Source organism: Argopecten irradians, chromosome 16, assembly GCF_041381155.1.
Source record: "Argopecten irradians isolate NY chromosome 16, Ai_NY, whole genome shotgun sequence".
Taxonomy (NCBI): domain Eukaryota; kingdom Metazoa; phylum Mollusca; class Bivalvia; order Pectinida; family Pectinidae; genus Argopecten; species Argopecten irradians.
The window spans coordinates 1,681,811-1,706,463 of record NC_091149.1 but is presented as its reverse complement, the minus strand read 5'-3'; the positions used below and the strand labels follow the sequence as shown (position 1 = coordinate 1,706,463).

Here is a 24,653-nt window from a genome sequence, read left to right as displayed (position 1 = left end):
AACAGGTGGTCTGTTTACTGGCTTGGTCTTACTAAACAGGTGGTCTGTTTACTGGCTTGGTCTTACTAAACAGGTGGTCTGTTTACTGGCCTGGTCTTACTAAACAGGTGGTCTGTTTACTGGCCTGGTCTTACTTAACAGGTGGTCTGTTTACTGGCCTGGTCTTACTAAACAGGTGGTCTGTTTACTGACTCGGTCTTACTAAACAGGTGGTCTGTTTACTGGCCTGGTCTTACTAAACAGGTGGTCTGTTTACTGGCTCAGTCTTACTAAACAGGTGGTCATTTTACTGGCCTGGTCTTACTAAACAGGTGGTCTGTTTACTGACTCCGTCTTACTAAACAGGTGGTCTGTTTACTGACTCGGTCTTACTAAACAGGTGGTCTGTTTACTGGCTCGGTCTTACTAAACAGGTGGTCTGTTTACTGGCCTGGTCTTACTAAACAGGTGGTCTGTTTACTGACTCCGTCTTACTAAACAGGTGGTCTGTTTACTGGCCTGGTCTTACTAAACAGGCGGTCTGTTTACTGGCCTGGTCTTACTAAACAGGTGGTCTGTTTACTGGCTCGGTCTTACTAAACAGGTGGTCTCTTTACTGACTCAGTCTTACTAAACAGGTGGTCTGTTTAGTGGCTCCATCTTACTAAACAGGTGGTCTGTTTACTGACTCCGTCTTACTAAACAGGTGGTCTGTTTACTGGCTCGGTCTTACTAAACAGGTGGTCTGTTTACTGACTCAGTCTTACTAAACAGGTGGTCTGTTTAGTGGCTCCATCTTACTAAACAGGTGGTCTGTTTACTGACTCCGTCTTACTAAACAGGTGGTCTGTTTACTGGCTCGGTCTTACTAATCAGGTGTTCTGTTTACTGACTCCATCTTACTAAACAGGTGGTCTGTTTACTGACTCCGTCTTACTAAACAGGTGGTCTGTTTACTGGCTCGGTCTTACTAAACAGGTGGTTTATGTTTTTTATCTAAAAGATTAAAATGTTTGACTAGGTAAAACATTTTAAAGACCATGGTGCCTGTAACTAGGTCAACTATCTAAAAGATCATGTGTGCCTGTATAACTAGGTCAACCATCTAAAAGATCACAGATGCCTGTATAACTAGGTCAACCATCTAAAAGATCACGGGTGCCTGTATAACTAGGTCAACCATCTAAAACATCGCGGGTGCCTCTATAACTAGGTCAACCATCTAAAAGATCACTGGTGCCTGTATAACTAGGTCAACCATCTAAAAGATCATGGGTGCCTGTATAACTAGGTCAACCATCTAAAACATCGCGGGTGCCTCTATAACTAGGTCAACCATCTAAAAGATCATGTGTGCCTGTAACTAGGTCAACCATCTAAAAGATCACGGATGCCTGTATAACTAGGCCAACCATCTAAAACATCGCGGGTGCCTCTATAACTAGGTCAACCATCTAAAAGATCACGGGTGCCTGTATAACTAGGTCAACCATCTAAAAGATCACGGATGCCTGTATAACTAGGTCAACCATCTAAAAGATCATGGGTGCCTGTATAACTAGGTTAACCATCTAAAAGATCACGGGTGCCTATAACTAGGTCAACCATCTAAAAGATCACGGGTGCCTGTATAACTAGGTCAACCATCTAAAAGAACATGGATGCCTGTAACTAGGTCAACCATCTAAAAGATCATGGGTGCCTGTATAACTAGGTCAACCATCTAAAAGAACATGGATGCCTGTAACTAGGTCAACCATCTAAAAGATCATGGGTGCCTGTATAACTAGGTCAACCATCTAAAAGATCACGGGTGCCTGTATAACTAGGTCAACCATCTAAAAGAACATGGATGCCTGTAACTAGGTCAACCATCTAAAAGATCATGGGTGCCTGTATAACTAGGTCAACCATCTAAAAGATCACGGGTGCCTATAACTAGGTCAACCATCTAAAACATCGCGGGTGCCTCTATAACTAGGTCAACCATCTAAAAGATCACAATTGCCTGTAACTAGGTATAACTAGGTCAACCATCTAAATGATCACGGATGCCTGTATAACTAGGTCAACCATTTAAAAGATCATGGATGCCTGTAACTAGGTCAACCATCTAAAAGATCACGGGTGCCTGTATAACTAGGTCAACCATCTAAAAGATCACAGATGCCTGTATAACTAGGTCAACCATTTAAAAGATCATGGATGCCTGTAACTAGGTCAACCATCTAAAAGATCACGGGTGCCTGTAACTAGGTCAACCATCTAAAAGGAAAACCTTGTGCGTTACTGATTAATTCTTCTGTCACAGAAATGTCCTGCTGCAAGACCTCATTTGTGTAAGCAGATAGAGTGGTATTATTTGAAATCACAAACTGTCTGTGAAACCAGTCGATGAGTAATTATAGATGCAAATGCATGGAATGAAAGCCAAACATCAGCTATCAGTGTGATTTAGCAATCGTGAATTTATTCATATACAAATGGTAACAGCACCATTCTAGTACAGTTGATATATGATCCAGATGCTTTTACCAATTTCTTCCAAATCCGGCTTTTCACCTCTGTAAGCTCATTGTAACCCTCTTTGATCTTCTGTATGCATTGATATTGTGGCAGTGCTGTAGTCCTGTGTTATTGAAGCTGTCTGAATGTGTTTATGTATCTTCTCTAGTAACACAAGTATCGAGGCGTTATTGTGGCAGTGCTGTAGTCCTGTGTTATTGAAGCTGTCTGAATGTGTTTATGTATCTTCTCTAGTAACACAAGTATCAGGGCGTTCTGAATGTGTTTATGTATCTTCTCTAGTAACACAAGTATCGAGGCGTTATTGTGGCAGTGCTGTAGTCCTGTATTATTGAAGCTGTCTGAATGTGTTTATGTATCTTCTCTAGCAACACAAGTATCGAGGCGTAATTGTGGCAGTGCTGTAGTCCTGTGTTATTGAAGCTGTCTGAATGTGTTTATGTATCTTCTCTAGTAACACAAGTATCGAGGCGTTATTGTGGCAGTGCTGTAGTCCTGTGTTATTGAAGCTGTCTGAATGTGTTTATGTATCTTCTCTAGTAACACAAGTATCGGGGCGGTCTGAATGTGTTTATGTATCTTCTCTAGTAACACAAGTATCGGGGCAGTCTGAATGTGTTTATGTATCTTCTCTAGTAACACAAGTATCGAGGCGTAATTGTGGCAGTGCTGTAGTGCTGTGTTATTGAAGCTGTCTGAATGTGTTTATGTATCTTCTCTAGTAACACAAGTATTGAGGCGTAATTGTGGCAGTGCTGTAGTGCTGTGTTTATAATTGAAGCTGTCTGAATGTGTTTATGTATCTTCTCTAGTAACACAAGTATCGAGGCGTAATTGTGGCAGTGCTGTAGTGCTGTGTTATTGAAGCTGTCTGAATGTGTTTATGTATCTTCTCTAGTAACACAAGTATCGGGGCGGTCTGAATGTGTTTATGTATCTTCTCTAGTAACACAAGAATCGAGGCGTTATTGTGGCAGTGCTGTAGTCCTGTGTTATTGAAGCTGTCTGAATGTGTTTATGTATCTTCTCTAGTAACACAAGTATCGAGGCGTAATTGTGGCAGTGCTGTAGTGCTGTGTTATTGAAGCTGTCTGAATGTGTTTATGTATCTTCTCTAGTAACACAAGTATCGGGGCGGTCTGAATGTGTTTATGTATCTTCTCTAGTAACACAAGTATCGAGGCGTTATTGTGGCAGTGCTGTAGTCCTGTGTTATTGAAGCTGTCTGAATGTGTTTATGTATCTTCTCTAGTAACACAAGTATCGGGGTGGTCTGAATGTGTTTATGTATCTTCTCTAGTAGCACAAGTATCGAGGCGTAACTGTGGCAGTGCTGTAGTCCTGTATTATTGAAGCTGTCTGAATGTGTTTATGTATCTTCTCTAGTAACACAAGTATCGAGGCGTAATTGTGGCAGTGCTGTAGTGCTGTGTTATTGAAGCTGTCTGAATGTGTTTATGTATCTTCTCTAGTAGCACAAGTATCGAGGCATAATTGTGGCAGTGCTGTAGTCCTGTGTTATTGAAGCTGTCTGAATGTCTTTATGTATCTTCTCTAGTAACACAAGTATCGGGGCGGTCTGAATGTGTTTATGTATCTTCTCTAGTAACACAAGTATTGAGGCGTAATTGTGGCAGTGCTGTAGTCCTGTGTTTATAATTGAAGCTGTCTGAATGTGTTTATGTATCTTCTCTAGTAACACAAGTATCGAGGCGTAATTGTGGCAGTGCTGTAGTCCTGTGTTATTGAAGCTGTCTGAATGTCTTTATGTATCTTCTCTAGTAACAGAAGTATCGAGGCGTTATTGTGGCAGTGCTGTAGTCCTGTGTTATTGAAGCTGTCTGAATATGTTTATGTATCTTCTCTAGTAACACAAGTATCGGGGCAGTCTGAATGTGTTTATGTATCTTCTCTAGTAACACAAGTATCGAGGCGTAATTGTGGCAGTGCTGTAGTGCTGTGTTATTGAAGCTGTCTGAATGTGTTTATGTATCTTCTCTAGTAACACAAGTATCGAGGCGGTCTGAATGTGTTTATGTATCTTCTCTAGTAACACAAGTGTCGAGGCGTTATTGTGGCAGTGCTGTAGTCCTGTGTTATTGAAGCTGTCTGAATGTGTTTATGTATCTTCTCTAGTAACACAAGTATCGGGGAGGTCTGAATGTGTTTATGTATCTTCTCTAGTAACACAAGTATCGAGGCGTAATTGTGGCAGTGCTGTAGTGCTGTGTTATTGAAGCTGTCTGAATGTGTTTATGTATCTTCTCTAGTAACACAAGTATCGAGGCGTAATTGTGGCAGTGCTGTAGTGCTGTGTTATTGAAGCTGTCTGAATGTGTTTATGTATCTTCTCTTGTAACACAGTATCGTGCGGTCTGAATGTGTTTATGTATCTTCTCTAGTAACACAAGTATCGAGGCGTAATTGTGGCTGTGCTGTAGTGCTGTGTTATTGAAGCTGTCTGAATGTCTTTATGTATCTTCTCTAGTAACACAAGTATCGGGGCGGTCTGAATGTGTTTATGTATCTTCTCTAGTAACACAAGTATCGAGGCGTAATTGTGGCAGTGCTGTAGTCCTGTGTTATTGAAGCTGTCTGAATGTGTTTATGTATCTTCTCTAGTAACACAAGTGTCAGGGCGTAATTGCTATGACATCTTTATGTCTTCTGATAAGAAATCCTATGTGTTTCTGTGTTTAGTTGTATGTTTTATACATATATATATATACTGACCTGACTTGTACTGACATGACTGGTGGAAGCTTCCAATCCACAAAGGTCACACAAGGGTCAGACTGCCTTCAGAAAACCAGCTATTATTCTATATCACAGAAGAATAAAGCCAAATTAATTTGACTAAAGGAATTGTTATTTTGTAACGGTACTGTATCGATCATGATAATCATATAGTCTTAAAAGTTTGTGTGTCTCAAACATTTCTGTAGGATTTTGCAATCTTGTTTGTGTTGTGAACTTCCCCGACTGAAGCGATCGCCCTACATACTCCAAGATATAAACCACCACAGACAGATAGGCCTGTTTTTATACTGATATATACATCTCTCCTCCTTATAAAGTTTATATGATCAGAGGCCACTCTATCAATAAATACTTCTGCAGATTGTCCAACATTGATATGCAGCTTTCATGTGTGGATATTTCTTGTTTTTTTCAAATCGATATTGACAGAATTGTATCCTTCAGCATTATTATCACTATCACAAAGCTTTACTGTGATAAACATATTGGGTAATAACGCAATGCTGATTACAAGCTTAAATACAAATCTAATAAAAATACACATACAACTTCCCAATTCCATTTACTGACATTTTACGTTTTACTGCCGCCTGTGAATTGCATCAGCTGGGCCCATATTGCTGTTCATACACTAGTTAACTCTGGCTGAGTGGTTAAGGTGTCTAACATTCCTACCACTAGCCCTCCACCTCTGGGTCATGGTGGCTGAGTGGTTAAAGTGTTTGATATTCTACCGCTAGCCCTCTACCTCTGGTCATGGTGGCTCAGTGGTTAAGGTGTCTGACATTCTACCACTAGCCCTCCACCTCTGAGTCATGGTGGCTGAGTGGTTAAGGTGTCTGACTTTCTACCACTAGCCTTCCACCTCTGAGTCATGATGGCTGAGTGGTTAAGGTGTCTAACATTTCTACCACTAGCCCTCCACCTTTGGGTCATGGTGGCTGAGTGGTTAAAGTGTTTGATATTCTACCGCTAGCCCTCTACCTCTGGTCATGGTGGCTCAGTGGTTAAGGTGTCTGACATTCTACCACTAGCCCTCCACCTCTGAGTCATGGTGGCTGAGTGGTTAAGGTGTCTGACTTTCTACCACTAGCCTTCCACCTCTGAGTCATGATGGCTGAGTGGTTAAGGTGTCTGACATTCTACCACTAGCCCTCCACCTCTGGTCATGGTGGCTGAGTGGTTAAGGTGTCTGACATTCTACCACTAGCCCTCTACCTCTGGTCATGGTGGCTCAGTTGTTAAGGTGTCTGACATTCTACCACTAGCCCTCCACCTCTGGTCATGGTGGTTGAGGGGTTAAGGTGTCTGACATTCTACCACTAGCCCTCCACCTCTGGTCATGGTGGCAGAGTGGTTAAGGTGTCTGACATTTTACCACTAACCCTCCACCTCTGGTCATGGTGGCTGAGTGGTTAAGGTGTCTGACATTCTACCACTAGTCCTCCACCTCTGAGTCATGGTGGCTGAGTGGTTAAGGTGTCTGACATTTTACCACTAGCCCTCCACCTCTGGGATACACTATCAGTAGCTGTATGGTTCACATTAAGGTCACGGGGTGGTTTTTTTACACAGGTACAGACATAATTTAATGATTTTTAGGTCAGGATGACCTATTGTCATCATGTTTTGTCCGTCGTCGTGCGCCGTCCGCCGTCCGCCGTGCGTCGTGCCTAAGACTATCTATACAAAAGTCTACTCCTCCTTAACCCTTGAGCGGATTACATCCATATTTGTTGTGAAACATCATTGGGGGAGGACAATCATATTTTATATAAATGAGCCTGGTCCGACCCCTAGGGGCTGAGGGGTGGGACCCCAAAAGTGCAAATTTTCTTAATTTAAGCTTTAAAATCCTACTCCTCTTTCATCCTTGGATGGATTTCATCTATATTTGGTGTAAAATATCATTGGGGAAGGACAATCATATTTTATATAAATGAGCCTGGTCCGACCCCTAGGGGCTGAGGGGTGGGGCCCCAAATGGGGAAATTTTCTTAATTTTAGCTTTAAAATCCTACTCCTCCTTCATCCTTGAATGGATTTCATCTATATTTGGTGTGAAACATCATTGGGGATGGACAATCATATTTTATATCAATGAGATAGGTCCGACCCCTAGAGGCAGAGGGGCGGGGCCCCAAAAGGGGAAATTTTCTTAATTTAAGCTTTAAAATCCTACTCCTCCTTCATCCTTGAATGGATTTCATCCATATTTGGTGTGAAACATCATTGGGGAAGGACAATCATATTTTATATAAATGAGTCTGGTCCGACCCCTAGGGGCTGAGGGGTGGGGCCCCAAAAGGGCAAATTTTCTTAATTTTAGCTGGCCCACTTCCTGTTTTCAGGTTTCGGTCTCTGTTCTCAATGAAAATTAGTCTATAGGGGTTTAAATTGATGCCGAACAACATGCAAACGTTTTCGTGAAGATTTTAGTATTCCAAGATGGCTGCTGACCCACTTACTGTTTTCAGGTTTCAGTCTCTGATCTCAAGGAAAATTGGTCTATAGGGGTTTTAATTGATTCAGAAGGGGGAACTTCAGGTGAGGACAATCATATTTTATAAAGGACCGAGCTAAGACCCATGGGGATAGTACGGCGGATGTCCAAAATGGAAGCTTTGCTGAAATTTGGCTTTAAAATCTGACTCCTCCTTATATTAATCCATAAATGGGTTACAACCATATATGGATGAAGGGCTACCAAGTTTGTTCAACAAATGACATTTACCTATTTCAGAAACTTACATATTCAACTAAGGAGTTCCTCGTATTGTTTATATTAATCTTTAACCAATACTTTATACTGTGACTTTGTTGTTTTGTGCAATGAGTCAGATGACCGTTAAGGCCCATGGGCCTCTTGTTTTTCAGTGTACTCATACTTTTTTAACCCAAAGCCAGAGACATATGTCTGAAAGGCCTACTGCTTATAGGTCGGGAAACTTTAGAAAAAAAAAATAGAAAAACTAAAAGCAAATTTTGTCTGCATTATTAGGGCCCCGCATCGAGATGCGGGTGCCCTATAGTAATCAGGTTGTCCGTCCGTCCGTCCGTCCGTCCTGTCTGTCTGTCTGTCTGTCTGTCTGTCCGTCCGTCCGTCTGTCCGTTTTTTTTCTTTTGCACATTAATGATGGAAGGGAGTGGAGTATTTTCCCCATATTTTACATGATGATTCCCCATCCATCCTAGATCTGCTTTGTAATTTTTCAGGCTGAAATTAAATTAAAAAATCGGCCATCTTGGATTTTAACATTTAAAAAAATCACAATGTTGTTGCTCTTAACTGATAAACATTTTGTTATAACATTATGATGCAAAGTTGTTCAGAATTAAACAAGGAGTTGACTGTCCAAAGGTAAGGTCATGGGCCAAGGTTACTAAGTCAAAGGTCAAGGTCAAATTTAAAAAAATTATTTTCTCATGAACATTTTGCTACAACATTTATAATGAAGCAGAGTTGCTCAGAATTAAACAAGAAGTCAACTCGCCAAAGTTTTGACTGACCAAAGGTAAGATCATGGGGTCACTGCATCAAAGGTTGTGGACACATTTTCCATTTTTGGACTTATTAACAATTTGTTATGACATAATAAATAAAATAAGTTTTTCCAGAGACAAAGAAAAGATATACCATTCCACAGAGTTTATTTGCAGATACAACTCTTATGGAAAAAAAACTTTTACATGATTAAAATATTTGAGCAAGACCTTTATTCCCTTCCTTTCACATTTGTTATGTTTTTCTTCAGCAAACTATGAGGTTTACCTTGTTTAAAAGGGATATTTGAGTTAATTGTATGCTCTTAATGTAATGTTAGCTTGGAATCAGGATTCATGTTAAATACTTGGAAGACTTTTTCCAAAGAATTATAATAATGTACCATCATCGGTTTCCCAATTAATGTTGACATTAATTATTTATTAGCAACATATAGCTAACACGGAAGAATTCCTTGTCAAAATACTACTTTTCCACTTAAGCACGTCAGACACATAGCGGGGCCCTTTCTGACGTGTCAGTGTTCTAGTTTTTCCAAAAAGGAATTTATTGGATTTGTTTGGATTTCCGTAACACAGTTTCAATATGTCTGTTACTTGGCTGACTCTAGATTTCCAAATTAATAAAAACTTTTTTATGTACAGTACTGAGTATGAATCGACAATAAACTACCAATATCTTACGGAGGTTGATAACAGTCAATCTAGTCAGTCAATCTAGTCCGTTGATCGAGTTATCAAATTGTGTAATTCTGCCCACCATATTGATTCATGGAGATCCACACAACAACAAATTTATTTTAATTGGATTAGAACATTTTAAGATCATCTTAGAGTGGCATTGTCAGGGTATCTGTCTACAGTGAGTACCTGTCTAATTAAGCCGACTATCTGATATGGCCTCAATACATTTCTACAGAGTAGGATTGGGTCTCTCTGTATACCCACGTCTGTAAGTACAGAACCCGATTGAATGAGACACTTTCAAAAGAGCTCTCTTGATGATGTAGAAATTGACATTTATATAAAAGAAGATTTTTACATGCTTGTTAACTGTATTGTTAGGAAACGTCTATGTAACAGTCGATATCTAGATATGTTATTGAGATGTTGTCATTAAAATCTCATTTCGGTTCATGCCGTTGGCGCTTTTTCAATATTGATAATCCAACTGGTTTATTTATACATCCCTTGTACAAAAAACCTGACACAATTTAGACACTCATTACAATAACTGCTGAGGGTCAATCATGAATCATATGGTCCTCACCCTACAAAGGGCTTCCCGGCCGGGGTCTCTGGTTTTCCTTTGGGATTTGACTATATGTTGTTTTTCTGTAACTATATACATTGTATATGATATATTGTATTTAACTATGTGGTGTTCTATGTAATATTTATCTAAACTTGTCTTAGTAAGGTTTCTCAGTATAAGTAAAAGGTAATTAGTTTATAATTACTGTTGTTTATGTTACAGTGGCAAACCCACCTGATAGAGCTAAAGATGACGCCAGCGTCGGCGCTAAAAACGGCCAACTCTCGCGTAAGTATTCTCCCAGATCTATATATACATGATACAATTATGTAGTACACATTATCATTTTATTTCTCCTCATTTTTTCTCATTTTTGAGTATTTCTTCTTGATTGCACTTTTGACCTTTGTCCTTAATTTTCTTCTTTCTGAGTATTTTCCGTGACTTCTGACTTTTGACCTTTGTCCTTATTTTTCCTTTTTCTGAGTATTTTCCATGACTTCTGACTTTTGACCTTTCAGGTCAGTGTACCATGCGTTCTCACCCTTGATTGGGATGTACTAAAACAATGTTTGTCTCCTTATGTTACAGACACTTTAAATGTCGGCGTCACCTCAGAACAACACATATTTGTTTTGTTACAGTACACTTCAGTGAGACTGAATTATAATGTATAGACCTGATTGTCAGATAAAATGAAATAAAACTCATTAACTTGAAGTCTAGCTGTCAATTTGTAGACCTTGTTAAAGTTTTAATATTCTGACACTTTGAGTTAAACAGCTAGAGAGATCACAGGTGGCCACAGAGTTAGGGAGATAACAGGTGTCACAGAGCTAGAGAGATAACAGGTGTCACAGAGCTAGAGAGATCACAGGTGGCCACAGAGTTAGAGAGATCACAGATGTTACAGAGCTAGAGAGATCACAGGTGGCCACAGAGTTAGAGAGATCACAGGTGTCACAGAGCTAGAGAGATCACAGGTGTTACAGAGCTAGAGATATCACAGGTGTCACAGAGCTAGAGATCACAGGTGGTCACAGAGCTAGAGAGATCACAGGTGGTCACAGTGCTAGAGAGATCATGAACAGGTTTCACAGAGCTAAAGAGATCATGAACAAGTGGTCACAGAGCTAGAGAGATCACAGGTGATCACAGAGCTAGAAAGATCATGAACAGGTGTCACAGAGCTAGAGAAATCACAGGTGTCACAGAGCTAGAGGGATAACAGGTGGTCACAGAGCTAAAGAGATCATGGGTTGTCACAGAGCTAGAGAGATCATGAACAGGTGGTCACAGAGCTAGAGAGATAACAGGTGTCACAGAGTTAGAGAGATACAGAACTAGAGAGATAACAGGTGTCACAGAACTAGAGAGATCACAGGTGTCACAGAGCTAGAGAGATCACAGGTGGTCACAGAGCTAGAGAAATCACAGGTGGTCACAGAGCTAGAGAGATCATGAACAGGTGGTCACAGAGCTAGAGAGATAGCAGGTGTCACAGAGCTAGAGAGATACAGAACTAGAGATATAAGAGGTGTCACAGAGCTAGAGAGATCATGAACAGGTGTCACAGAGCTAAAGAGATCATGAACAGGTGGTCACAGAGCTAGAGAGATCACAGGTTTCACAGATCTAGAGGGATCACAGGTGTTCACTAAGCTAAAGAGATCACATGTGTCACAGAGCTAGAGAGATCACAGGTGTCACAGAGCTAGAGAGATCATGAACAGGTGGTCACAGAGCTAGAGAGATAACAGGTGTCACAGAGCTAGAGAAATCACAGGTGGTCACAGAGCTAGAGAGATCACAGGTGTCACAGAGCTAGAGAGATCATGAACAGGTGGTCACAGAGCTAGAGAGAACATGAACAGGTGTCACAGAGCTAGAGAGAACATGAACAGGTGTCACAGAGCTAGAGAGATCACAGGTGTCACAGAGCTAGAGAGAACATGAACAGGTGTCACAGAGCTAGAGAGATCACAGGTGTCACAGAGCTAGAGAGATCACAGGTGGTCACAGAGCTAGAGAGATCACAGGTGTCACAGAGCTAGAGAGATCATGAACAGGTGGTCACAGAGCTAGAGAGATCACAGGTGGTCACAGAGCTAGAGAGAACATGAACAGGTGTCACAGAGCTAAAGAGGTCATGAACAGGTGGTCAGAGCTAGGGAGATCACAGGTGTCACAGAGCTAGAGAGATCATGAACAGGTGGTCACAGAGCTAGAGAGATCACAGGTGTCACAGAGCTAGAGAGATCATGAACAGGTGGTCACAGAGCTAGAGAGATCACAGGTGTCACAGAGCTAGAGAGATCATGAACAGGTGTCACAGAGCTAGAGAGATCATGAACAGGTGGTCAGAGTTAGGGAGATTACAGGTGGCGATTCCAGGGTGAAATTGGATATTTGCGGAAGTGCTGTTAAAGACAGCTAATATTTATGTACAACACAAAAAAACTGTCAGAACTTGAGTCCATAAGGTTGCTATTTTTGTGGAAATCAAAGTGAGAGTTACACTGGTAGGAGTAAACCAAGTTCTACTAGAATTAAGGTAAATTGTGTCCATTAGACAGCACAGAACTAATGATTTACATAAAACACCTGCGTCCCTTTGGATAGCTGACATCTCAAGTTCTGTTTCTAAGGTTATCCATGGATACCATAGAGACTAGAATATGGAAATGTATTCTGAATTCATGTATAATGTGCTTACAGCAAATCTCCCGAGAAAGTTCTGCTGAAAAATTCTGCATGAGTGAGCTATTCCAGAGAAGTGTGCTATACAGCAAAATAAGATGTGACAGAACATGTTCACAGATCCTTGTAGGTCATGGTGAGACTTCTGGAGCCACTGTCACAACAGATCACCCCTGAAATTTCAAAATGGACTAGTCTATTCTGTGTTTAATAAGAGCCTAAATGTCTCCAGGGGTGTATGGGTTACATGTATATCATGACAAAAGAATTCATTCACATTGATTATTTGCTATATATATATTATACCTTTTGACAAATTTTCTATACATTTTTTTGTGGATTTGTTTCTGAATGAATTCTGCTTAAATTTTGCATGAAAGTAGATTCCTTAGATATTTGTTTACCTGGTAATTTTCCATAGTTTTATAAATGTCAAATTTATGATGAAGTGAGATTTGTAAAACTTTAATGGCATCATCAAAAACATGAAAACAAGAGAGAAATATTTTGATATTGGGAATAAAAAGAGCAAGTGATTGTCTACCAACTGTTGCAATGTTCAAGAAAATCTTGTCAAAAATGAAATCATACACTTAGCACCCAGAGAAAAATCACTGCCCTACAGTCAGTATCTGGCAACTGTCCTTGAACATCCTCTAAACCGAATAACAAGTGGAAAGCTCTGTCACTGCAGCATGCTCTTCTGTCACTGCAGCATGCTCTTCTGTCACTGCAGCATACTCTTCTGTCACTGCAGCATGCTCTTTGATTTGTGTTGAAATGACCACGGCTAGCTTCAGACACCCATTACATGCCAAATTGTGCACAACTCTGGTTTCAGCCACTTGACTCTATGTTCAGGTGATTCAGACTTGGTAAATGATTTTAAGTTGAGACGGTATTAGATGGGACTTTGTCCAGACAATGCATTTTATACCCATTACTTATATACTGGCTGTCATTCCTGGGATTAATGGCCCAACAAGCACAATCTAATTTGTATCTTTCAATTTCAATGGCATTGGTAGCAAAGTAAATCATGAACAATCTTTACAAGATAAAGTGTACCAATCCACACTCCATGTTCAACAAGCCCCGAACCTATCAACACCAATTCTCAATATCAGATACAAAATGGAATTTTCATGCATGAGTGATTCTGATCTGAAGGGACCAAGGGGTGTGATATATCTAGGATATTGGTCCTGCAGATGAAATCAATTTTCATAATTGTTCATGCCTTGTCCTAGTACAATTAGATGATATGTACCCTATGTGTATATAGTAGAAGGCTAGAGTGTAGTCATTTATCTGGGGTTTGAAGTCTTAGCCATCAGATATAAGTATAGTAGAAGGCTAGAATGTAGTCACTAATCTGGGGTCTGAACTCTTAGCCATCAGATATAAGTAAAGTAGAAGGCTAGAGTGTGTTAGTCACTTATCTGGGGTCTGAACTCTTAGACATCAGATTTAAGTATAGTAAGAAGGCTAGAGTGTAGTCACTAATCTGGGGTCTGAACTCTTAGACATCAGATTTAAGTATAGTAGAAGGCTAGAGTGTAAGTCACTAATCTGGGGTCTGAACTCTTAGACATCAGATTTAAGTATAGTAGAAGGCTAGAGTGTAAGTCACTAATCTGGGGTCTGAACTCTTAGACATCAGATTTAAGTATAGTAGAAGGCTAGAGTGTAAGTCACTAATCTGGGGTCTGAACTCTTAGACATCAGATATAAGTATAGTAGAAGGCTATATATATATCTGGTCGAACTCTAGTGTAGTCACTAATCTGGGGTCTGAACTCTTAGACATCAGATATAAGTATAGTAGAAGGCTAGAGTGTAGTCACTAATCTGGGGTCTGAACTCTTAGCCATCAGATTTAAGTATAGTAGAAGGCTAGAGTGTTAGTCACTAATCTGGGGTCTGAACTCTTAGACATCAGATTTAAGTATAGTAGAAGGCTAGAGTGTAAGTCACTAATCTGGGGTCTGAACTCTTAGACATCAGATTTAAGTATAGTAGAAGGCTAGAGTGTAGTCACTAATCTGGGGTCTGAACTCTTAGACATCAGATTTAAGTATAGTAGAAGGCTAGAGTGTAAGTCACTTATCTGGGGTCTGAACTCTTAGACATCAGATATAAGTATAGTAGAAGGCTAGAGTGTAGTCACTTATCTGGGGTCTGAACTCTTAGACATCAGATTTAAGTATAGTAAGCTAGAGTGTAGTCACTAATCTGGGGTCTGAACTCTTAGCCATCAGATTTAAGTATAGTAGAAGGCTAGAGTGTAAGTCACTAATCTGGGGTCTGAACTCTTAGACCATCAGATTTAAGTATAGTAGAAGGCTAGAGTGTAAGTCACTAATCTGGGGTCTGAACTCTTAGACATCAGATATAAGTATAGTAGAAGGCTAGAGTGTAAGTCACTAATCTGGGGTCTGAACTCTTAGACATCAGATTTAAGTATAGTAGAAGGCTAGAGTGTAGTCACTAATCTGGGGTCTGAACTCTTAGCCATCAGATTTAAGTATAGTAGAAGGCTAGAGTGTAAGTCACTAATCTGGGGTCTGAACTCTTAGCCATCAGATTTAAGTATAGTAGAAGGCTAGAGTGTAGTCACTATCTGGGGTCTGAACTCTTAGCCATCAGATTTAAGTATAGTAGAAGGCTAGAGTGTAGTCACTTAATCTGGGGTCTGAACTCTTAGACATCAGATTTAAGTATAGTAGAAGGCTAGAGTGTAGTCACTTATCTGGGGTCTGAACTCTTAGACATCAGATTTAAGTATAGTAGAAGGCTAGAGTGTAGTCACTAATCTGGGGTCTGAACTCTTAGATGTATAGTAGAAGGCTAGAGTGTAGTCACTAATCTGGGGTCTGAACTCTTAGACATCAGATTTAAGTATAGTAGAAGGCTAGAGTGTAGTCACTAATCTGGGGTCTGAACTCTTAGCCATCAGATTTAAGTATAGTAGAAGGCTAGAGTGTAGTCACTAATCTGGGGTCTGAACTCTTAGCCATCAGATTTAAGTATAGTAGAAGGCTAGAGTGTTAGTCACTAATCTGGGGTCTGAACTCTTAGCCATCAGATTTAAGTATAGTAGAAGGCTAGAGTGTAGTCACTAATCTGGGGTCTGAACTCTTAGCCATCAGATTTAAGTATAGTAGAAGGCTAGAGTGTAGTCACTAATCTGGGGTCTGAACTCTTAGCCATCAGATTTAAGTATAGTAGAAGGCTAGAGTGTAGTCACTAATCTGGGGTCTGAACTCTTAGCCATCAGATTTAAGTATAGTAGAAGGCTAGAGTGTAGTCACTAATCTGGGGTCTGAACTCTTAGCCATCAGATTTAAGTATAGTAGAAGGCTAGAGTGTAGTCACTAATCTGGGGTCTGAACTCTTAGACATCAGATTTAAGTATAGTAGAAGGCTAGAGTGTAAGTCACTAATCTGGGGTCTGAACTCTTAGACATCAGATTTAAGTATAGTAGAAGGCTAGAGTGTAAGTCACTTATCTGGGGTCTGAACTCTTAGACATCAGATATAAGTATAGTAGAAGGCTAGAGTGTAGTCACTTATCTGGGGTCTGAACTCTTAGACATCAGATTTAAGTATAGTAGAAGGCTAGAGTGTAAGTCACTAATCTGGGGTCTGAACTCTTAGCCATCAGATTTAAGTATAGTAGAAGGCTAGAGTGTAGTCACTAATCTGGGGTCTGAACTCTTAGACATCAGATTTAAGTATAGTAGAAGGCTAGAGTGTAGTCACTAATCTGGGGTCTGAACTCTTAGCCATCAGATTTAAGTATAGTAGAAGGCTAGAGTGTAGTCACTAATCTGGGGTCTGAACTCTTAGCCATCAGATTTAAGTATAGTAGAAGGCTAGAGTGTAGTCACTAATCTGGGGTCTGAACTCTTAGCCATCAGATTTAAGTATAGTAGAAGGCTAGAGTGTAGTCACTAATCTGGGGTCTGAACTCTTAGACATCAGATTTAAGTATAGTAGAAGGCTAGAGTGTAAGTCACTAATCTGGGGTCTGAACTCTTAGACATCAGATTTAAGTATAGTAGAAGGCTAGAGTGTTAGTCACTAATCTGGGGTCTGAACTCTTAGCCATCAGATATAAGTATAGTAGAAGGCTAGAGTGTAAGTCACTAATCTGGGGTCTGAACTCTTAGACATCAGATATAAGTATAGTAGAAGGCTAGAGTGTAAGTCACTAATCTGGGGTCTGAACTCTTAGCCATCAGATTTAAGTATAGTAGAAGGCTAGAGTGTAAGTCACTAATCTGGGGTCTGAACTCTTAGCCATCAGATTTAAGTATAGTAGAAGGCTAGAGTGTAGTCACTAATCTGGGGTCTGAACTCTTAGCCATCAGATTTAAGTATAGTAGAAGGCTAGAGTGTAAGTCACTAATCTGGGGTCTGAACTCTTAGCATCAGATATAAGTATAGTAGAAGGCTAGAGTGTAGTCACTAATCTGGGGTCTGAACTCTTAGCCATCAGATTTAAGTATAGTAGAAGGCTAGAGTGTAAGTCACTAATCTGGGGTCTGAACTCTTAGCCATCAGATTTAAGTATAGTAGAAGGCTAGAGTGTAGTCACTAATCTGGGGTCTGAACTCTTAGACATCAGATTTAAGTATAGTAGAAGGCTAGAGTGTAAGTCACTAATCTGGGGTCTGAACTCTTAGACATCAGATATAAGTATAGTAGAAGGCTAGAGTGTAAGTCACTAATCTGGGGTCTGAACTCTTAGACATCAGATATAAGTATAGTAGAAGGCTAGAGTGTAGTCACTAATCTGGGGTCTGAACTCTTAGACATCAGATTTAAGTATAGTAGAAGGCTAGAGTGTAAGTCACTAATCTGGGGTCTGAACTCTTAGCCATCAGATTTAAGTATAGTAGAAGGCTAGAGTGTAAGTCACTAATCTGGGGTCTGAACTCTTAGCCATCAGATTTAAGTATAGTAGAAGGCTAGAGTGTAGTCACTAATCTGGGGTCTGAACTCTTAGCCATCAGATTTAAGTATAGTAGAAGGCTAGAGTGTAGTCACTAATCTGGGGTCTGAACTCTTAGCCATCAGATTTAAGTATAGTAGAAGGCTAGAGTGTAAGTCACTAATCTGGGGTCTGAACTCTTAGACATCAGATATAAGTATAGTAGAAGGCTATATATATAGTGTAAGTCACTAATCTGGGGTCTGAACTCTTAGACATCAGATATAAGTATAGTAGAAGGCTAGAGTGTAGTCACTTATCTGGGGTCTGAACTCTTAGACATCAGATTTAAGTATAGTAGAAGGCTAGAGTGTAAGTCACTAATCTGGGGTCTGAACTCTTAGCCATCAGATATTAAGTATAGTAGAAGGCTAGAGTGTAAGTCACTAATCTGGGGTCTGAACTCTTAGCCATCAGATTTAAGTATAGTAGAAGGCTAGAGTGTAGTCACTAATCTGGGGTCTGAACTCTTAGACATCAGATATAAGTATAGTAGAAGGCTAGAGTGTAGTCACTAATCTGGGGTCTGAACTCTTAGACATCAGATATAAGTATAGTAGAAGGCTAGAGTGTAAGTCACTAATCTGGGGTCTGAACTCTTAGCCATCAGATTTAAGTATAGTAGAAGGCTAGAGTGTAGTCACTAATCTGGGGTCTGAACTCTTAGACATCAGATTATATAGTATAGTAGAAGGCTAGAGTGTAGTCACTGAATCTGGGGTCTGGGGTCTGAACTCTTAGCCATCAGATTTAAGTATAGTAGAAGGCTAGAGTGTAGTCACTAATCTGGGGTCTGAACTCTTAGACATCAGATTTAAGTATAGTAGAAGGCTAGAGTGTAGTCACTAATCTGGGGTCTGAACTCTTAGACATCAGATTTAAGTATAGTAGAAGGCTAGAGTGTAGTCACTTATCTGGGGTCTGAACTCTTAGACATCAGATTTAAGTATAGTAGAAGGCTAGAGTGTAGTCACTTATCTGGGGTCTGAACTCTTAGACATCAGATATAAGTATAGTAGAAGGCTAGAGTGTAAGTCACTAATCTGGGGTCTGAACTCTTAGACATCAGATATAAGTATAGTAGAAGGCTAGAGTGTAGTCACTAATCTGGGGTCTGAACTCTTAGACATCAGATATAAGTAATAGTAGAAGGCTAGAGTGTAGTCACTAATCTGGGGTCTGAACTCTTAGCCATCAGATTTAAGTATAGTAGAAGGCTAGAGTGTAGTCACTAATCTGGGGTCTGAACTCTTAGCCATCAGATATAAGTATAGTAGAAGGCTAGAGTGTAGTCACTAATCTGGGTCTGAACTCTTAGCCATCAGATTTAAGTATAGTAGAAGGCTAGAGTGTAAGTCACTAATCTGGGGTCTGAACTCTTAGCCATCAGATATAAGTATAGTAGAAGGCTAGAGTGTAAGTCACTAATCTGGGGTCTGAACTCTTAGACATCAGATTTAAGTATAGTAGAAGGCTAGAGTGTAAGTCACTAATCTGGGGTCTGAACTCTTAGACATCAGATATAAGTATAGTAGAAGGCTAGAGTGTAAGTCACTAATCTGGGGTCTGAACTCTTAGAACTCTTCAGATATAAGTATAGTAGAAGGCTAGAGTGTAGTCACTAATCTGGGGTCTGAACTCTTAGCCATCAGATTTAAGTATAGTAGAAGGCTAGAGTGTAGTCACTAATCTGGGGTCTGAACTCTTAGCCATCAGATATAAGTATAGTAGAAGGCTAGAGTGTAGTCACTAATCTGGGGTCTGAACTCTTAGACATCAGATTTAAGTATAGTAGAAGGCTAGAGTGTAGTCACTAATCTGGGGTCTGAACTCTTAGCCATCAGATATAAGTATAGTAGAAGGCTAGAGTGTAGTCACTAATCTGGGGTCTGAACTCTTAGACATCAGATTTAAAGTATAGTAGAAGGCTAGAGTGTAGTCTAGAGTGTAAGTCACTAATCTGGGGTCTGAACTCTTAGACATCAGATATAAGTATAGTAGAAGGCTAGAGTGTAGTCACTAATCTGGGGTCTGAACTCTTAGACATCAGATATAAGTATAGTAGAAGGCTAGAGTGTAGTCACTAATCTGGGGTCTGAACTCTTAGCCATCAGATATAAGTATAGTAGAAGGCTAGAGTGTAGTCACTAATCTGGGGTCTGAACTCTTAGCCATCAGATTTAAGTATAGTAGAAGGCTAGAGTGTAGTCACTAATCTGGGGTCTGAACTCTTAGCCATCAGATTTAAGTATAGTAGAAGGCTAGAGTGTAGTCACTAATCTGGGGTCTGAACTCTTAGCCATCAGATTTAAGTATAGTAGAGAGGCTAGAGCTAGAGTGTAGTCACTTATCTGGGGTCTGAACTCTTAGCCATCAGATTTAAGTATAGTAGAAGGCTAGAGTGTAGTCACTTATCTGGGGTCTGAACTCTTAGCCATCAGATTTAAGTATAGTAGAAGGCTAGAGTGTAGTCACTAATCTGGGGTCTGAACTCTTAGCCATCAGATTTAAGTATAGTAGAAGGCTAGAGTGTAGTCACTTATCTGGGGTCTGAACTCTTAGCTATCAGATATAAGTATAGTAGAAGGCTAGAGTGTAAGTCACTAATCTGGGGTCTGAACTCTTAGCTATCAGATATAAGTAGAAGTTAGTAGAAGTCTAGAGTGTAAGTCACTAATCTGGGGTCTGAACTCTTAGCCATCAGATTTAAGTATAGTAGAAGGCTAGAGTGTAAGTCACTAATCTGGGGTCTGAACTCTTAGCCATCAGATTTAAGTATAGTAGAAGGCTAGAGTGTAGTCACTAATCTGGGGTCTGAACTCTTAGCTATCAGATTTAAGTATAGTAGAAGTCTAGAGTGTAAGTCACTAATCTGGGGTCTGAACTCTTAGCCATCAGATTTAAGTATAGTAGAAGGCTAGAGTGTAGTCACTTATCTGGGGTCTGAACTCTTAGCATCAGCCATAGTAGAAGGCTAGATTTAAGGGGTTGAATCTAGTCAGATTTAAGTATAGTAGAAAGCTAGAGTGTATAGTCACTAATCTGGGGTCTGAACTCTTTGATATCAGATATAAGTAGAAGGCTAGAGTGTAAGTCACTAGTCTGGGGTCTGAACTCTTAGACATCAGATTTAAGTATAGTAGAAGGCTAGAGTGTAAGTCACTAATCTGGGGTCTGAACTCTTAGATATCAGATTTAAATATAGTAGAAGGCTAGAGTGTAAGTCACTTATCTGGGGTCTGAACTCTTAGCCATCAGATTGAAGACAAGTCAAGCTATTTAGTTTTAGTCTGATCTGAACCATCACTCAATTCTTTTTAACATCACTTTAGAAGATTTAACAACTCCATCTTGTCCAAATTGAGCCTTCATCCACTTAGTATGTCCCATGCATGAAGGAGAGGCTTGTAAGGTGGGGCTTGTAAGGAGGGGCTTGTAACAAAGGGCTTGTAAGGAGGGGCCTGTAACGAAGGGCTTATAATGAAGGGCTTGTAAGGAGGAGCTTGTAATGAAGGGCTTATAATGAAGGGCTTGTAAGGAGTAACGTGTAAGGAGGGGCTTGTAAGGAGAGGCTTGTAAGTCCTTCCCATACCACTCCTCTTTCTAAGTCTTTCACATACCACTCCTCCTTCTAAGTCCTTCCCATACCACTCCTCCTTCTAAGTCCTTCACATACCACTCCTCCTTCTAATTCTTTCACATACCACTCCTCCTTCTAAGTCCTTCACATACCACTCCTCTTTCTAAGTCTTTCACATACCACTCCTCCTTCTAAGTCCTTCACATACCACTCCTCCTTCTAAGTCCTTCACATACCACTCCTCCTACAAAGTCTTTCACATACCACTCCTCTTTCTAAGTCCTTCACATACCACTCCTCCTACAAAGTCTTTCACATACCACTCCTCCTTCTAAGTCCGTCACATACCACTCCTCCTTCTAAGTCTTTCACATACCACTCCTCCTTCTAAGTCTTTCACATACCACTCCTCCTTCTAAGTCCTTCACATACCACTCCTCCTTCTAAGTCCTTCACATACCACTCTTCTGTCTAAATCCTTCACATACCACCTCCCTTCAGTCCAGAACTTTTTGTTTTATCAATTCATTCCTCTCTCTTTGTTTCAAGTCTCTGCTATATAAATCTAGGTCAATCCTGTCATACAAATCTAGGTCAAACCTTCCATAGAAATCTAAGTCAAACCTTCCTTACAACTTTAGGTCAAACCTGCCATACAAATCTTAAAGGCTAAACCTGCCATATGAATATAGGTCAAATCTGTCATACAAATCTTAAAGGTCAAACTTGCCATATAAAGATAGGTCAAACTTGCCATTCAAATCTTAAAAGTCAAACCTGTCATACAAAATTAGGTCCAACCTGCCATGCAAATCTGTGTCAAACCTGCCATACAAATCTTAAAGGCTAAACCTGCCATATGAATATAAGTCAAACCTGTGATAAAAATATTGAAGGTCAAACCTGTCATACAAAATTAGGTCATACCTTTCATACAAATCTAGATCAAACCTTTCATACAAATCTAGGTCAAACCAGCTGTCATACAATACTAGGTCAAACCTGCCATACAAATCTAGGTCAAACCTACCTGAGAAATGTTGACGACTCTATTAAAAATTTTATAATCAAATTATATGTTCAATGTTACAGGAACAGGCTCCCTAACAGTGCTGAGGCGGTCCAACTCTAAAACCAAAGTGGCTGGTTCTACCAGTAGTAGTCGAACCTCTAGTGTTGTAAGTGCTGAAAGTGATTCGTACGCCAGTGTAGACCTTGGTACTGAGAAACTACCCGCCATCGACACACCGGACGCTTCACATGTTTGCTCAATACGGTAATACACAACTTATCTTTATAAGTAGTGAGATGATTAGTGGATTTTATTTACTTATCTTAAACTTAAAAGGTCTTAAAAAGATAAGTGAACATTCTTAAAATGGATGAATTAGTCAAATCTTCATCAAGGTTTAAGTTTTTTGTATTCTAATTAATTGCTATATACACTGTAAAACACTTTATTTTTGTATATACAAAATTTTTCATCTTTGAATGTTATTTTCAACATAATCACAAATGCATCAATGTAACATTTAAATTTGTGTTAGAGTTCAATCAAAGATTACTCAAAAAATTGTATCACACAAAGATAAGGTAGCAGTGTGAAGGTTGTATTAAAGTGAATGTTTGTTTTTCCTCGGTAGACTAAGACACATTCTACGCAGACTACAGAAGGAGGATATCTCTAGAGAGGACTTACAGAGAAATCTGGAATATGCAGCATCCGTTTTAGAAACTGTGTATATAGACGAAACAAGGTAAACAAATACAATAGTATTCTGTAGTCACATGACAAATACAATAGTATCCTGTAGTCACATGACAAATACAATAGTATCCTGAAGTCACATGACAAACCATGGTAAACGAATACAATAGTATCCTGTAGTCACATGACAAATACAATAGTATTCTGTAGTCACATGACAAACCATGGTAAACAAATACAATAGTATCCTGTAGTCACATGACAAATACAATAGTATCCTGTAGTCACATGACAAAGCAAGGTAAACAAATACAATAGTATCCTGTAGTCACATGACAAATACAATAGTATCCTGTAATTACATGACAAAGCAAGGTAAACAAATACAATAGTATTCTGTAGTCACATGACAAATACAATAGTATCCTGTAGTCACATGACAAATACAATAGTATCCTGTAGTCACATGACAAATACAATAGTATCCTGTAGTCACATGACAATACAATAGTATCCTGTAGTCACTTGACAAACCATGGTAAACCAATACAATAGTATCCTGTAGTCACATGACAAACCATGGTAAACAAATACAATAGTATCCTGTAGTCACATGACAAATACAATAGTATTCTGTAGTCACATGACAAACCATGGTAAACAAATACAATAGTATCCTGTAGTCACATGACAAATACAATAGTATTCTGTAGTCACATGACAAACCATGGTAAACAAATACAATAGTATCCTGTAGTCACATGACAAATACAATAGTATTCTGTAGTCACATGACAAAGCAAGGTAAACAAATACAATAGTATCCCGTAGTCACTTGACAAATACAATAGAATCCTGTAGTCACATGACAAACCATGGTAAACAAATACAATAGTATCCTGTAGTCACATGACAAATACAATAGTATCCTGTAGTCACATGACAAACCATGGTAAACAAATACAATAGTATCCTGTAGTCACATGACAAATACAATAGTATCCTGTAGTCACATGACTAATACAATAGTATCCTGTAGTCAAATGACAAATACAATAGTATCCTGTAGTCACATGACAAATACAATAGTATCCTGAAGTCACATGACAAATGCAATAGTATCCTGAAGTCACATAACAAACCATGGTAAACAAATACAATAGTATCCTGTAGTCACATGACAAATACAATAGTATCCTGTAGTCACATGACAAAGCAAGGTAAACAAATACAATAGTATCCTGTAGTCACATGACAAATACAATAGTATCCTGTAGTCACATGACAAACCATGGTAAACAAATACAATAGTATCCTGTAGTCACATGACAAATACAATAGTATTCTGTAGTCACATGACAAACCATGGTAAACAAATACAATAGTATCCTGTAGTCACATGACAAACCATGGTAAACAAATACAATAGTATCCTGTAGTCACATGACAAACCATGGTAAACAAATACAATAGTATCATGTAGTCACATGACAAATACAATAGTATTCTGTAGTCACATGACAAAGCAAGGTAAACAAATACAATAGTATCCTGTAGTCACATGACAAACCATGGTAAACAAATACAATAGTATCCTGTAGTCACATGACAAACCAAGGTAAACAAATACAATTGTATCCTG

General features: G+C 39.5%; 1 protein-coding gene across 1 annotated transcript in view; it reads left to right on the top strand.

Moving 5' to 3' along the window:
* Window positions 1–24,653, top strand: part of LOC138310819 (dual specificity calcium/calmodulin-dependent 3',5'-cyclic nucleotide phosphodiesterase 1A-like) — a 237,084-nt gene that overhangs the window by 144,982 nt on the left and 67,449 nt on the right. Inside the window, exons 2-4 of the mRNA XM_069252148.1 lie at window positions 10,247–10,312; window positions 22,396–22,579; window positions 22,947–23,060. Coding sequence (XP_069108249.1) covers window positions 10,247–10,312; window positions 22,396–22,579; window positions 22,947–23,060 — 364 coding nt within the window. The remainder of the gene's footprint in view (window positions 1–10,246; window positions 10,313–22,395; window positions 22,580–22,946; window positions 23,061–24,653) is intronic.